Source organism: Schistocerca americana, chromosome 3 (assembly GCF_021461395.2).
Source record: "Schistocerca americana isolate TAMUIC-IGC-003095 chromosome 3, iqSchAmer2.1, whole genome shotgun sequence".
Taxonomy (NCBI): domain Eukaryota; kingdom Metazoa; phylum Arthropoda; class Insecta; order Orthoptera; family Acrididae; genus Schistocerca; species Schistocerca americana.
In genome coordinates, this window is record NC_060121.1 from 449,889,705 (window position 1) to 449,903,287 (window position 13,583).

The 13,583-nt window shown below is 42.5% G+C and overlaps 1 protein-coding gene across 2 annotated transcripts in view; it reads left to right on the forward strand.

The window, feature by feature from the left end:
- Positions 1-13,289, forward strand: part of LOC124606904 (protein tumorous imaginal discs, mitochondrial-like) — a 134,359-nt gene extending 121,070 nt beyond the window's left edge. The window contains exon 8 of one of the 2 annotated variants that reach the window (XM_047139005.1): positions 12,904-13,289. In XM_047139005.1, the coding sequence (XP_046994961.1) occupies positions 12,904-13,109 (206 nt within the window). In that variant the 3' untranslated portion in view covers positions 13,110-13,289. The remainder of the gene's footprint in view (positions 1-12,903) is intronic. The other variant, XM_047139006.1, reaches the window with a different exon arrangement.
- The last annotated feature ends 294 nt before the right edge of the window (positions 13,290-13,583 follow it).

Sequence of the window (13,583 nt, forward strand, 5' to 3'; positions counted from 1 at the left end):
ACACCTCTGTGCGTTTTGACCTACCCCCTGTGGTAGGGATCCCGGCCCATGGAGGGGTTATGTTGATGGTCCGGGATGATATTTACTACGATCCCATCACGTTGCACACCGGCCTGCAGGCAGTAGCCATCCGCATTACTCTCCCCACTTTTACATTTTCCATTTGTACCGTTTACACTCCATCGTCATCTGCCATTACCAGGGCAGACATGATGCTATTTATTGCTCAGCTACCTGCACCATTTTTGTTAACTGGAGACTTCAATGCCCACCATCCCCTTTGGGGCTCTCCAGCATCCTGCCCGAGGGGCTCCCTGTTAGCAGACCTTTTCAACCAGCTCAATCTTGTCTGCCTCAATACTGGCGCCCCTACTTATCTTTCGGACACATCTCACACCTATTCCCATCTAGACCTCTCTATATGTACTCCCCAACTTGCACGCCGGTTTGAGTGGTATGCACTTTCTGATACATATTCGAGCGACCACTTCCCGTGTGTTATCCATCTCCTGCAGCATACCCCCTCTCCGTGCTCCTCTAGTTGGACCATCTCCAAGGCAGACTGGGGGCTCTTCTCTTCCAGGGCGACCTTTCAGGATAAAACCTTCCCAAGCTGCGATCGTCAGGTCGCACACCTCACAGACGTCATTCTCGCTGCTGCTAAATATTCTATCCCTCACCCTACTGCTTCTCCACGTCGTGTACCGGTCCCCTGGTGGACTGCAGCATGTAGAGACGCTTTACATGCTCGTCTACGTGCTTTACGCAACTCCTTTAAACGCCACCCTACAGTGGCGAATTGTATCAATTATAAACGATTACGTGCTCAGTGTCGTCGTGTTATTAAAGAAAGCAAGAAAGCCAGCTGGGCTGCTTTCACAAGCACCTTCAACAGTTTTACTCCTTCTGTTGTCTGGGGTAGCCTGCGCCGGCTATCTGGCACTAAGGTCCACTCACCAGTTTCTGGCTTGACGGTCGCGAATGACGTCCTTGTGGCCCCTGCGGATGTCTCCAATGCCTTCGGCCGCTTTTTCGCCGAGGTTTCGAGCTCCGCTCATTACCAGCCTGCCTTCCTCCCCCGCAAACAGGCAGAGGAGGCTAGGCCACCTAACTTCCGCTCCTCGAATCGTGAAAGTTATAATGCCCCATTCACCATGCGGGAACTTGAAAACGCACTTGGCCGATCACGGTCCTCCACTCCAGGGCCTGATTCTATTCATATTCAGATGCTGAAGAACCTTTCTCCTGCGGGTAAAGGTTTTCTTCTTCGTACTTACAATCGCATCTGGATTGAGGGACATGTTCCCGCATGCTGGCGCGAGTCTATTGTTGTCCCGATTCCTAAGCCGGGGAAGGACAAGCACTTGCCTTCCAGTTATCGACCCATCTCGCTTACCAGCTGTGTCTGTAAAGTGATGGAGCGAATGGTTAACTCTCGATTGGTTTGGCTGCTCGAGTCTCGACGCCTACTTACCAATGTACAATGTGGATTTCGTAGGCGCCGCTCTGCTGTCGACCATCTGGTTACCTTGTCGACCTTCATTATGAATAACTTCTTGCGGAAGCGCCCGACCACGGCTGTGTTCTTTGATTTGGAGAAGGCTTACGACACCTGTTGGAGGGCGGGCATTCTCCGCACCATGCATACATGGGGCCTTCGCGGTCGCCTCCCTCTTTTTATTCGTTCCTTTTTAATGGATCAACAGTTCAGGGTACGTGTGGGTTCTGTCCTGTCAGACACCTTTCACCAGGAGAATGGGGTGCCACAGGGCTCAGTTTTGAGCGTCGCTCTCTTCGCCATAGCGATCAATCCAATAATGGATTGCCTCCCAGCTGATGCATCAGGCTCCCTTTTCGTAGACGATTTTACCATCTATTGCAGCGCGCAGCGTACGTGTTTCCTGGAGCGCTGTCTTCAGCGTTCTCTTGACCGTCTTTACTCCTGGAGTGTCGCCAATGGCTTCCGTTTTTCTGCCGAGAAGACGGTCTGTATTAACTTCTGGCGCTACAAAGAGTTTCTCCCACCGTCCTTACGACTCAGTCCCGTTGCTCTCCCATTCGTGGAGACAACAAAATTTTTAGGTCTTACATTTGACAGGAAACTTAGTTGGTCTCCACATGTGTCATATTTGGCTGCCCGTTGTACCCGTTCTCTAAATGTCCTCCGTGTTCTCAGTGGTATGTCGTGGGGAGCGGATCGAACCGTCCTGCTTCGTCTATATCGGTCGATCGTCCGCTCCAAGCTGGATTATGGGAGCTTCGTATACTCCTCTGCACGGCTATCCATCTTACGCCGCCTCAACTCCATACAACATCGGGGTTTACGACTTGCGATCGGAGCGTTTTATACTAGTCCCGTTGAGAGTCTTCATGCTGACGCTGGTGAGTTGCCACTCACCTACCGGCGCGATATACTGCTTTGTCGGTATGCCTGTCGGCTACTGGCAATGCCCGACCACCCGTCTTATCGTTCCTTTTTTGATGACTCTCTCGACAGTCAATACGGGTTGTATGTCTCTGCCCTGCTACCCCCTGGAGTTCGCTTTCGTCGCCTCCTTCAACACCTTAATTTTTCACTCCCTGCAACCTTTCGAGTGGGCGAGAGCCACACGCCATCTTGGCTCCAGGCTCAGGTTCGCGTCCACCTTGACCTCTGCTCGCTCCCGAAGGAGGTTACCCCCGGTTCAGTCTACCACTCCAGTTTTATCAAACTTCGTTCGAAGTTCATTAATATGACCTTCATTTATACAGATGGCTCTAAGACCAATGACGGGGTTGGGTGTTCCTTTATTGTCGGGGCACAAAGTTTCAAATACCGGCTCCATGGCCTTTGTTCGGTCTTCACAGCTGAGCTCTTTGCCCTCTACCAGGCTGTCCTTTACATCTGCCGCCACCGACATTCTGCATATGTCATCTGCTCCGATTCCCTGATCGCTATCCAGAGCCTCAGTGATCCGTACCCAGTTCACCCTTTCGTGCACCGGATCCAACGCTCTCTTCAGCAGCTGGTGGACGTCGGTTCTCCGGTTAGCTTTATGTGGGTTCCTGGCCATGTCGGTCTCCCTGGGAACGAAGCTGCAGATGCCGCGGCCAAGGCTGCGGTCCTCCAGCCTCGGACAGCATCTTGTTGTGTCCCTTCGTCAGATTGTAGCAGGGTAATTTGTCGGCGCATTTTATCGCAGTGGCATGCCGATTGGGCTGCACTTACAGACAACAAACTTCGGGCCCTGAAACCTCTTCCCGTGGCTTGGACGTCCTCCTCACGCCCTTCTCGGCGGGAGGAGGTCGTTTTGGCCCGGTTACGAATTGGCCACTGCCGGTTCAGCCATCGCCATCTGCTGACGGATGCGCCGGCGCCGTTCTGCCCCTGTGGGCAATTGCTGACGGTCTGCCATATTTTAACGGTCTGTCCAGATTTTAACACCCTGCGTCTTGATCTTGGTCTGCCATGTACTGTAGAAGCCATTTTAGCGGATGACCCACGAGCAGCTCCTCGCGTTCTTCATTTTATCAATTTGACAACCCTCTCAAAGGACATTTGATTCTGCTGTTTTCCTTTTTTAATCCTATGCCTGTCAGTCTGTCTTTTATCGTGTTTTCCGTTTCGTTGCTGTTTTAAACTTGTGACTCACGGTGCATTCCTCACGTAGTCTGGGCGCTAATGACCGTTGAAGTTGTGCGCCCTAAAACCACAAAAAAAGACCTAGCATGCAAACAGATCTGGCGTGCCATTTCCACTAACAACCCCAATCCTCCCACCACCCCCAAAACCAGCCACAAAGGAATGTCCTCGTTGACACCCAGTTCCACAACGGACTGGAAGAGCTGAACCAAATCCTTCACCAGGGCTCTGATACCTACCATCATGCCCTGAAATGAGGGACTTCCTACCTGAGATACTTCCCACCCCTCCTAAAGCGGTGTTCCACTGCCCACCCAACTTCCACAATATCCTGGTCCATCCCTATGCCACTCCCAATCCCAACCCAAACACCATGCCACAAGGATCATATCCCTGTGGATGACCAAGGCACAAAACCTGCCCAATCCACCCACCCAGCACCTCCTATTCCAGTCCTGTCACAGCTTTATCCTACTCCATCAGGGGCCAGGCCACCTGTGAAAGCAGCCAAGTCATATACCAGTTCTGGTGCAATCATTGCACAGCTTTTTATTTTGGTATGAGTACCAATCAGCTGTCCACCAGGATGAATGCCCAATGCCAAATTGTTCCCAAGACCACCCTGTGGCAGAACATGCAGCGGAACATAACACAGTTGATTTCAATGGCTGCTTCACTACCCGAGCCATCTGAATTCTTCCCTCCACCACCAACGTTTCTGAACTGCACAGAGGGAGTATCCCTAGAACACATTCTCCACTCCCGTAATCATCCTGGCCTTAACTTATGGTAACATACAATACCCACACTCTCCACACAACAGTTTCCACCCCCTCTGTCCTATCATTCTCCCCCCCCCCCCCCCCCCATTCTCGTCTCCCACCCTGTTTATTTGCAGCCCTCTGCCAATGCATCTGTCTGTCTTTACCTGCTCCTCTCCTTTTTATGTTCCTTTTTCCCCTGCACCTCCCAGCTCCACAACCACCTGACACTGTGCCTGTCGACAGTGTAGTCCCTGTACATTCCACCAGCATTCATCTCTCCCCCACCCGTACACTACTAACCCTTCCCCACCCCCACCCTCTCCCTCTCCCCCTCTCCCATCCACCTCTAGATTGCTGCTTGCATCCCACGTGATGTTGCATTTCGGCCTGAGGTGCTGGAATTGGCAGTGGTGTGTGTGTGTGTGTGTGTGTGTGTGTGTGTGTGTGTGTGGGTGGGTGGGTGGGTGAGAGAGAGAGAGAGAGAGAGAGAGAGAGAGAGAGAGAGAGTGAGAGAGAGAGAGAGACGGGGGTCGTGGCCAAAAGCTATACGTGAGTGCCTGTTAAGCGTGCCTGCTGCAATTTTATGTGTCTTCTTTGCGAGATAAGTTGCAATCTGTCTTCTCCTATAGTGTTGATAGTCTTATGTGGAGTTTCCATTGTTTGATTTTTGCTGAACGTCTTCCTTCCATCTTATAACCCTGTGATGTTTTCCTTTGTTACTCTTCTCTATAGCATTACTCTTCTCAGTGTTTGTGCTTTCTCTTCTTTCCTGTGTTTATTCACTGCTTTCTAAACTGCATCTACCTCCGACGCACACTGTATCAATGACAGTCCGCACACAACATAGACTTTGTGAACGTGCAGATTGTTGATGCAGCATATAATTCCCCAGATTCTTTCCTCAGATAGTTAACTGCATTTATTCCTGTTCGTATTGATCCCACTTCATCTCTCATCCTGACTTACTTTGTTTTTGTTTTCCCCACCTGCCCGTGGCACATGAACTTTCGATCCTAAATCTAACTGTTCCCCTCTTCCTCTCTTTTCGCTTATCACAACAAACACACATACACTACCATATTTCATCATTTTTTTCACCATGTTTCTGTATGTTTTTAACGTATTTGTGCTTGGTTTTATGTGGTTTCATATATTTTTACGTATTTATATGTATTTTTACATATCTGTGCGTATTTTTACATATCTGTGCCTGGTTCTGCATGCCTACATATTTTTTAGGCATATTTACACGCCTTTTTGCTTATGCAGTTCCTCTCACAATTAACAACACTCATTTTGCCCATTTCTGCGTCATTCCCATTTCCTGTGCATTTTTCCTGCCACAATGGTCACTTCCTCCATTTTTCTGCGCCAATTCAGAAAAGTATCTTTCCTGTCTAAAACCCAGTCCCACATCCTGTTTCTCAAATGCAGCCCAAACCATGGCATCCCCCCCCCTCCCCCCCAAAAACGGCCTAACTGTAAAAATTGCTTTCTCTGGATCCCACCCCTCCTTTCACAGTGACCTACACCTTTTCAGATCCCACCAATTGCTGGTTCTCATAAACCTGGTACTGTAAAAACACTTCTCTATGACACAGGCATCCTAGAACCACCTCTGCTCCCTCCGCAAGATACCACTACTCTGCAATCTGTACTTCGTACGTCACATCTCTGAAATTGAATCCCTTGCTCTCTAGCAGCTGGAGGAGCATTCGAGACACCACCTCCATAAATCATCCAACCTGATGACATGCTACTGCCACCTCGGGGCACCACTCTCCAACCCCTATAGTACCCATAGTGTTTCTCCTCGTGCACCCCTCATAGCAGCTAAACCTTGCCTAGTTGACCTTTTCAACTTGCCACATCCCCCGAAACTCCCTACCAACTGTCCACCAGATCTAGAGCCAAAACATTCCTGTAACAGTGATGACCTTTCCACCAAAACCCTCAGCTCCCCAAGTTCAATCCCATCCAAAGGCCTCACCTGTAGCCCTACACCCAAATTTAGCCATGCTGGACTTGTCAAAGACCTACTTTCCTTCTCCTGATCGCTGCAATGGAAGCACATCTTTGCTGACAATCCTTCCAACCAAAACCACCCTAACTCCAACATTGAACCTTGCCTCTTCCAATGCGTGCCACCGTCCAACCATGATACTCACCCCCTCCCACCTAACCACCCGCTGATCACCTTCCAGAAATTCCTTACCTTCAACTTAGCCTCACCTTCCTTCTCAAGGCCGCCAACCTTTCAGTAGAAGAAAGAACATCTATACACAGCCTCAAAACAAATCATGAGCTCATCATCCTACCTGCAGACAAAGGTTCCACCACTGTTGTTGGGTCATTCCATGTCAAGTCACCCAGGCCTTGACACCAACCATGTCAGATTTTGATGAAACTTGGTACAATTACTTCTTTTATCATCCTGAAAGCACTTGTAAAATTTTTTTGCTCTATCTCTTATAGTTTTTTTTATAAATTTTTAAAGTTTTTAGATTTGGCTTTGTTTCAGCAGTCGGAAATTGTAACTTAAACGTGTCCTCACAACTAAAAAAATTTGTATATTAAAGAATACTCAAGATATCAGTATGAAATTTTGGAATAAGTTTGTGTATTATATCTAAATGTTAAAAAAATTACCATAAAGATGTATTACATTCTTCCAAATGAAAAAAAATTTATAAGTCTTTTATTTTTATTTTTGTAGCTAACGGATGTTTAGTTTTACAAAAACTGCAATATCTAGAGTCTCAGACCTGATAGAAAGCTCAAATTTGTTTTAAAATACTCTTAATTGTATAGGCTATTAGATAAAAGAAAAATTATGTTGGCTTTTTAACCTGTTTAATAGTTATCTAATTTTTAAAATAATATTAATTATATTTTAAAAATAAAAAGTACCAAGTGACTTAGACACGGAAAATAAGTTTTTGTCTTCTTGGAGTAACAATGTACACTTGGATTTTGTATTGTTACTCCTGTGTTTTGAAGTAAAAAATTATTACAGTGTTAAATAGTGCTTGGATAGTATTTTATTAAGTTTATTCGAACTCTCAGTAAGTACTGTTGCTTAGTTTACAGAGATTCTTTTCCAATATCCTACAAAAGTAACCAGAACAGTAATCAGACCAAAAGTGAAATCAGTATGTCAGATACTCAAACCTGTAGCGTAGGGTTATTTAAAAAATCTGACTGTTTCCAAACAACCTACACACCTTCAAAAAAGTTACAACCGGTATCTGAATTGAGTGAGGAAGAAAAATATTTGAACCACTTAAGATCTGGAATTAATCTGTGTGAATTTAAGAATATATGTTCACACCACAGCTACTACTTTTTAAATGTTTTTGAAAAGTATCAAACAACATGTGTAGACCCACTAAAAAAACACAAAAAGCCCATCAAAAAATCGTTGAGAAGTGTAGGCATGGATCTTTCTAAACAATTACGGACAAAAAATATTAGCATAAAACCTGGACAAAAGCTTTGCTCAACATGCCGTAACTTTTGTGAGGAAAAATTAAGAGTTGAAGTCAATGAAAGTGAAACAGATGATGAAGTCATGGTTGAATTAGAATCATTGGAATCCAGAAATGAATCCCTCGTACAAACAAACATTGCTCTTGATTATTTAGATTTAACACCGATAAAGCTTCATGGCTTGTCAGAACAAAGTAAAGGGTCTTATTTTAAAAGGAAGGTTAGCAGTATTGAAAAGTCTGCAAAAAAGGCAGTTTCAAAAGCATTAAAATATGATGCACCAAGTTCTGATGATGACGAAGAAGATAAAAGTGTGGTTGAGAAAGCAGAGGATTTTGATGTAATGATTTCTCTTATGAAAGAGAAGATTTCATCTGTTGGGAGGTCTAGAAAAATCCAGATTCTGACCTTGGCTCCAGATTCTTGGACTCGAAATAAAGTGATGAAAGAATTTAATGTAAGTGAGTACATGGTGCGACAAGCTAGAAAGCTAAAATCTGAAAAGGGTATTTTGGAAACTCCTGGTCAAAAAAAAGGTAAAACTCTTTCTGAAAATACAGTAAGACTTGTAACAGATTTTTATGAAAAGGATGAAAGTTCCAGAGTGCTACCTGGAACAAAAGACAAAGTAAGTGTTCAAAAAAATGTGTACATGCAAAAAAGACTCATTTTGTGTAACTTGAGAGAACTCTGTTATTCTTTCAAATGGGAGAATCCCGAGGTAGAAGTAGGATTTTCAAAATTTTGTTTCTTGAGACCTAAATGGTGTATCCTTGCTGGTGCTGCAGGCACACACACTTTATGTGTATGCAGTATCCACCAGAATGTTAAACTATTACTGGATGCTGTGAAAATTGAAGAATCTTATAAAGACCTAATTAAGATGCTTGTGTGCAACACAGAAAACCAAAACTGCATGCTACATCATTGCAACAGCTGTCCTGCAAATACTGCACTAGCAGAGTGCTTAACTGAAAATCTAAGTGAAGATTATGATTTAGAAGAAGAAAATGTAATCAGTCAGTGGGTTAACACAGACAGGGCAGAAATGATCAAACAGTCTATCAGTGTTGAAGACTACATTTCTTTATTGGTTAGGTCATTGGAGAAGCTCACCCCACACTCGTTTATAGCAAAATCCCAATCAGCAGCCTTTAAAAGATTGAAAGAAGACCCACCACCCAAAACAGCAATTATTGTGATGGATTTCAGTGAAAATTATTCCTTTGTTATACAAAATGAGATCCAAAGTTACCAGTGGAATAGAGGTGGTTGTACTCTACACCCAGTTGGAGTTTTTCTAAGAAATGAGGAAAACAATGTTTTTGTTTCCAACTACTGTTTTATTAGTGATGACCATGAACATGACACTGGTTTTGTTAACTTTGTACAAAAAGAAATTACAAAGTGGCTGTCATTACATCATACTGACATTGACTCAGTTCACTACTTTACAGATGGTTGTGCTGGGCAGTACAAAAATAGAAACAGTTTTAAAAATTTGACTGAACACTTGAGAGACTTTAATTTGAAGGCCCAACACTCTTTTTTTGCAACAAGTCATGGGAAGTCAATTTGTGATGGCCTAGGAGGAACTATTAAAAGAATTTTAAGGAAAGCCAGTCTGCAGCTTTCAGACAAAGAACAAATAATGACAGCAATCGATGTGTATAAGTTTTGTGAAAAACATATTGAAAACATTCATTTTCAATTTATTGACAAAAAAGAAGCTGATTTGCTACGGCTAAAACTAGAAAAACGTTTTTCAGCAACCCGAACCATTCCTGGAACTAGAAGTTTTCATAACTTCAAACCACTTCCAACAAACAACCTTGAAATTAGAAGGACTACAGATAGTGTAAAACCCTCCTTAGTCTTTTCTTTCCATTCTTCTACTGATTGGGTTCATGTTGAACCATCCATAAATTGCTATGTGGCTGCAAATTATGATGGTAACTGGTACTTTGGACTGGTAAAAACAATATTCAATGATGAAGAAGATGCAGAAATTCTATTTCTACATCCTTCAGGACCCGCTGCATCATTTTATTGGCCTGAAAGAGAAGATTCCTGCATAGTGCCTTTGGAGCACATAGTCTGTGTAGTAGACGCACCTCAATCAAGCGGCACTGGGAGAATGTATTACTTCAAAAAAGACTGTATCAAAAGAACTGAAAGCTCTTGGATGAAGTGGAAAAACAGTTTGAATCAGCATTAATGTTTATTAAAAAGACAAAATTACTCAAAAAATTCAATGTTTCAAGCAATCGGTTGGGTTATACATAAGTGCCGTAAGTAAACTATCTTTGTACATAATTCTAATGTAATCTACTATAATTAATAAACATGTTAAAAAGCCATCATTATTTTTGTTTTATCAAGTAGCCTATATGTTTAAGAGTAAATTAAAACAAATTTGAGCATTCTATCAGGTCTGAGACTCGAGATATTGCAATTCTTATTAAAAAAAAAACATATATATATAATTTTTTTTCATAGAAAATATTAATATATTTTAATAGCATCATTTTTATCTTCAAATATGTATAATAAATAAACTTGCTGCAAAAATTCATGATGTTATCTAAAAGAGTTTTTAAGATATGCAAATTTAAAATTTGGAATACAAATTAAACTGACCATTTCCGAAGGTTCAGAAAACGCAAAAGGTTCAGAAAACGCAAAACATAAAAACTTTCAAAATTTATAAAAAAACTAAGAGATACAGCAAAAAAAAAATTGCAGGTGTTGTCAGGATGGTATTAGAACCATTTGAGCCAAATTTCATGAAAATCTAACGAGGTGGGTGTAAAATTTATTTTTTATTGGGTTATTTGATATGGAATGACCCTGTTATGAATCGCAGTGACTACCTGGCAGAAGACCTCTGCCAGACTCCTACACCCATGAACTTTGCCAGAGTGAGGTACTGGCAGTAATAAAGCTGTGAGGACGGGGCGTGAGCCGTGCTTGGGTAGCTCACTTGGTAGAGCACTTGCCCGCGAAAGGCAAAGGTCCCGAGTTCGAGTCTTGGTCTGGCACACAGTTTTAATCTGCCAGGAAGTTTCATATCAGCACACACTCCGCTGCAGAGTGAAAATCTCATTCTGGATATCACAAAGATTCTCCATCTTCAGAACAGTCACTGTCTACGACTTCGTTCCTGAGTTCATACACCCTTTCCTGTTTCAAGATATTCTCAGTGAAAGCCATTGAGAGTTACTGTAATGAATTATACACACATTGTTGAAAACCCCTTGACTTAAGTGACAGGCTTTCAATGGAATTTATCACTTCAATAACCGATTGAATGAACCTAATGAAGCACAGGCTCATGCTTTATAATGCCACTGCTTCTCAGTGAGTAAAACGTGTGTCGAAATAGCATGAGGAGCCATCAGAGCTAGCAATCCAGTGCAGCGGCCAACCGTACTGCAACCTTCATCTGTACACAAGCCTACGATTTTCCTAATTGATGATGTTTCTTCTTTAAAAGAGTGTAGTATTACAAAGAGATATGTCGCTTTTGCTCTAACAGTTATTTTTGTACAGAAAAGAAAATCTTTATGAAATTTGTTATTTATAAACTGCACGTAACAAATTAGATGTGCATCACTGTCGTTGTCTGTAGCTCCATCCAACTGAACAGTGACAACGCCTTTTCCTCTGATTTTTTTCCTTCATTTTTGTGGGCTTAGTGTCCGTAGTTGCTTTATAATTCATGAGGATTTTTTGTCTGTCGTTGCAATGATGGATCAAAAATACCCCATGCTTTACCTTTGGGTTTGTCAGTTAATTGATCATTAACGCTGCCATTTGTATCCAGTTTATGAAGATTAGTGGCGTTGTCTGACAAAGGTACACTTTATTGTAGCTTTGCAACTGGCTCACTTATCATAATAGGTACTATTTCCAGAGCAACTGATGAAATAAGGGCTTCCGATGTGCTGTGAGGTTTGTTGCTCTTTGCTACACTGTATACAACTTTGTTAGATGAAAGAAGAAACCTCTATATGGCTTCACTTGTTTATTGAAAATTTCTTTTTTGTTCCCTTATTTCTTTAAACCTGTGGGTAAAGTATTTTCAATGTTTATCAACCTTCTGTAATTTGACTCCAGATATCATGTCAGCAATAGCTTGTGAGTGAAATCAAAATTTTATTCATATAAGCAAGTAAGGCAATCTTGTACGAGGTTCTGTTACTAGACCTTTAAGTTACATGCAACTAGAGGAGACGGACTGGAGGAAATCATTCAAAAGTGAAGATAAGTGCACCATACATCGGCACTGTACATAATCACCTATGCACATGTCTTTTGGGAAGATTGGTATCCTTCCAGTTTGACATTTAATGGACAGTTTGACATTCATAAAAATATGGGCTCTGTTGACACTCAGGGAGGTGATGTGTTGGGTTCAAGAGGACCATGTGAAGCAGATATGAGGGGACGTTTTGAGATTGTGAAGGAATGACGATAAATATCCTGGCCCTGAATCCATATCATGAAAGTATCATCAATAAATCTGAACCGTCAAGAGATTTAGGATTGAGTTACTAGGAAGGTTTCCTCTGTATGAGATAGACAGTAGGTTTGGATCAGTAGGACATTGAGAAAAGTAAAGTTCAACAGTGGCAAGGCAGTGGACGTAGGAGATGTTGGTATGCAAGGAAATCATGTCAGTAGTGACAAGTAGAATTTGGACGGTAATGTGATGGGAATGTTTGAGTGGTGGTAAAGGAAGTGTTTGGTATGGGAAGCCAGGCGGTGGGTGATGTATTGGAGCTGTTGGTCAACAAGGGAAGTAGACAATGGAAACCGATACAGTTTTGATTGGAGTGAAGGTGATTTTAATAAATAATTTTGAAAAATATAGTACAGGCTTTTCTTCCAGAACTGTTGTTCCAGTTCTATAATTATGTGATGCAATGAGTGATGACAGGTTTTGTTGCATTGCATTGATTTTCATTAATTTCATGTATAAGCCATTGTTCTCTAAGTTCTGATAAGTGATCTTTTTTTCTCCAGGGAAAAAAGAATATACTCTGGAGCCTCATCGTATTTTGCTGCTAATTCGAATGGCGTTGGAGGGAAAAAATCCAGTCAGTCACACTAGTGAAGTGTCAAAGCAGAATCAGAGGAAGCCGCGCACTGATGATGAAGGAAAAGAATCGTCAGACAGCAATTCCAGGAGTACAGAGGAACCTAAGAAGAAACTGGGGGCACAGAGATGAAATACGTAGTCAAATTCAGAAGTCTATTATTGAGTTGGTTATAGATGCCACTTGCATAATACCTGTGTATAGCCTCCTTTGTTGCTATAAATACAGAAACTGATATTTTTATTTTACAAGATTTATTTGTTTTGTACATATATATGGCAACAGTGGTGTTAATAAATACTTGTTATGATACACTGCTATCTTTTGTTGCAAATCATTGGTAGTGTAGTACATTGTTTACCTGAAACCGTGTCAACAGCAAGGCAATATTTTTGGCATGTGAAGATATCAAAGAATTTAATGGCTTTTGAAATAGTGGGAGGCTGGAGGAACAACACTTTGGACATAAAAACAGCATTTTTTCTGAGTAATACTGCCTCACTGGCTGTCGTTGTTTGGGATTTAAATGTCCTTGCATTATGTATTTTTCATTTCTGCTGTGTAGCCGTTTTCAAGTGTCTGTGCCCTGATGACTCAAGCTTATTT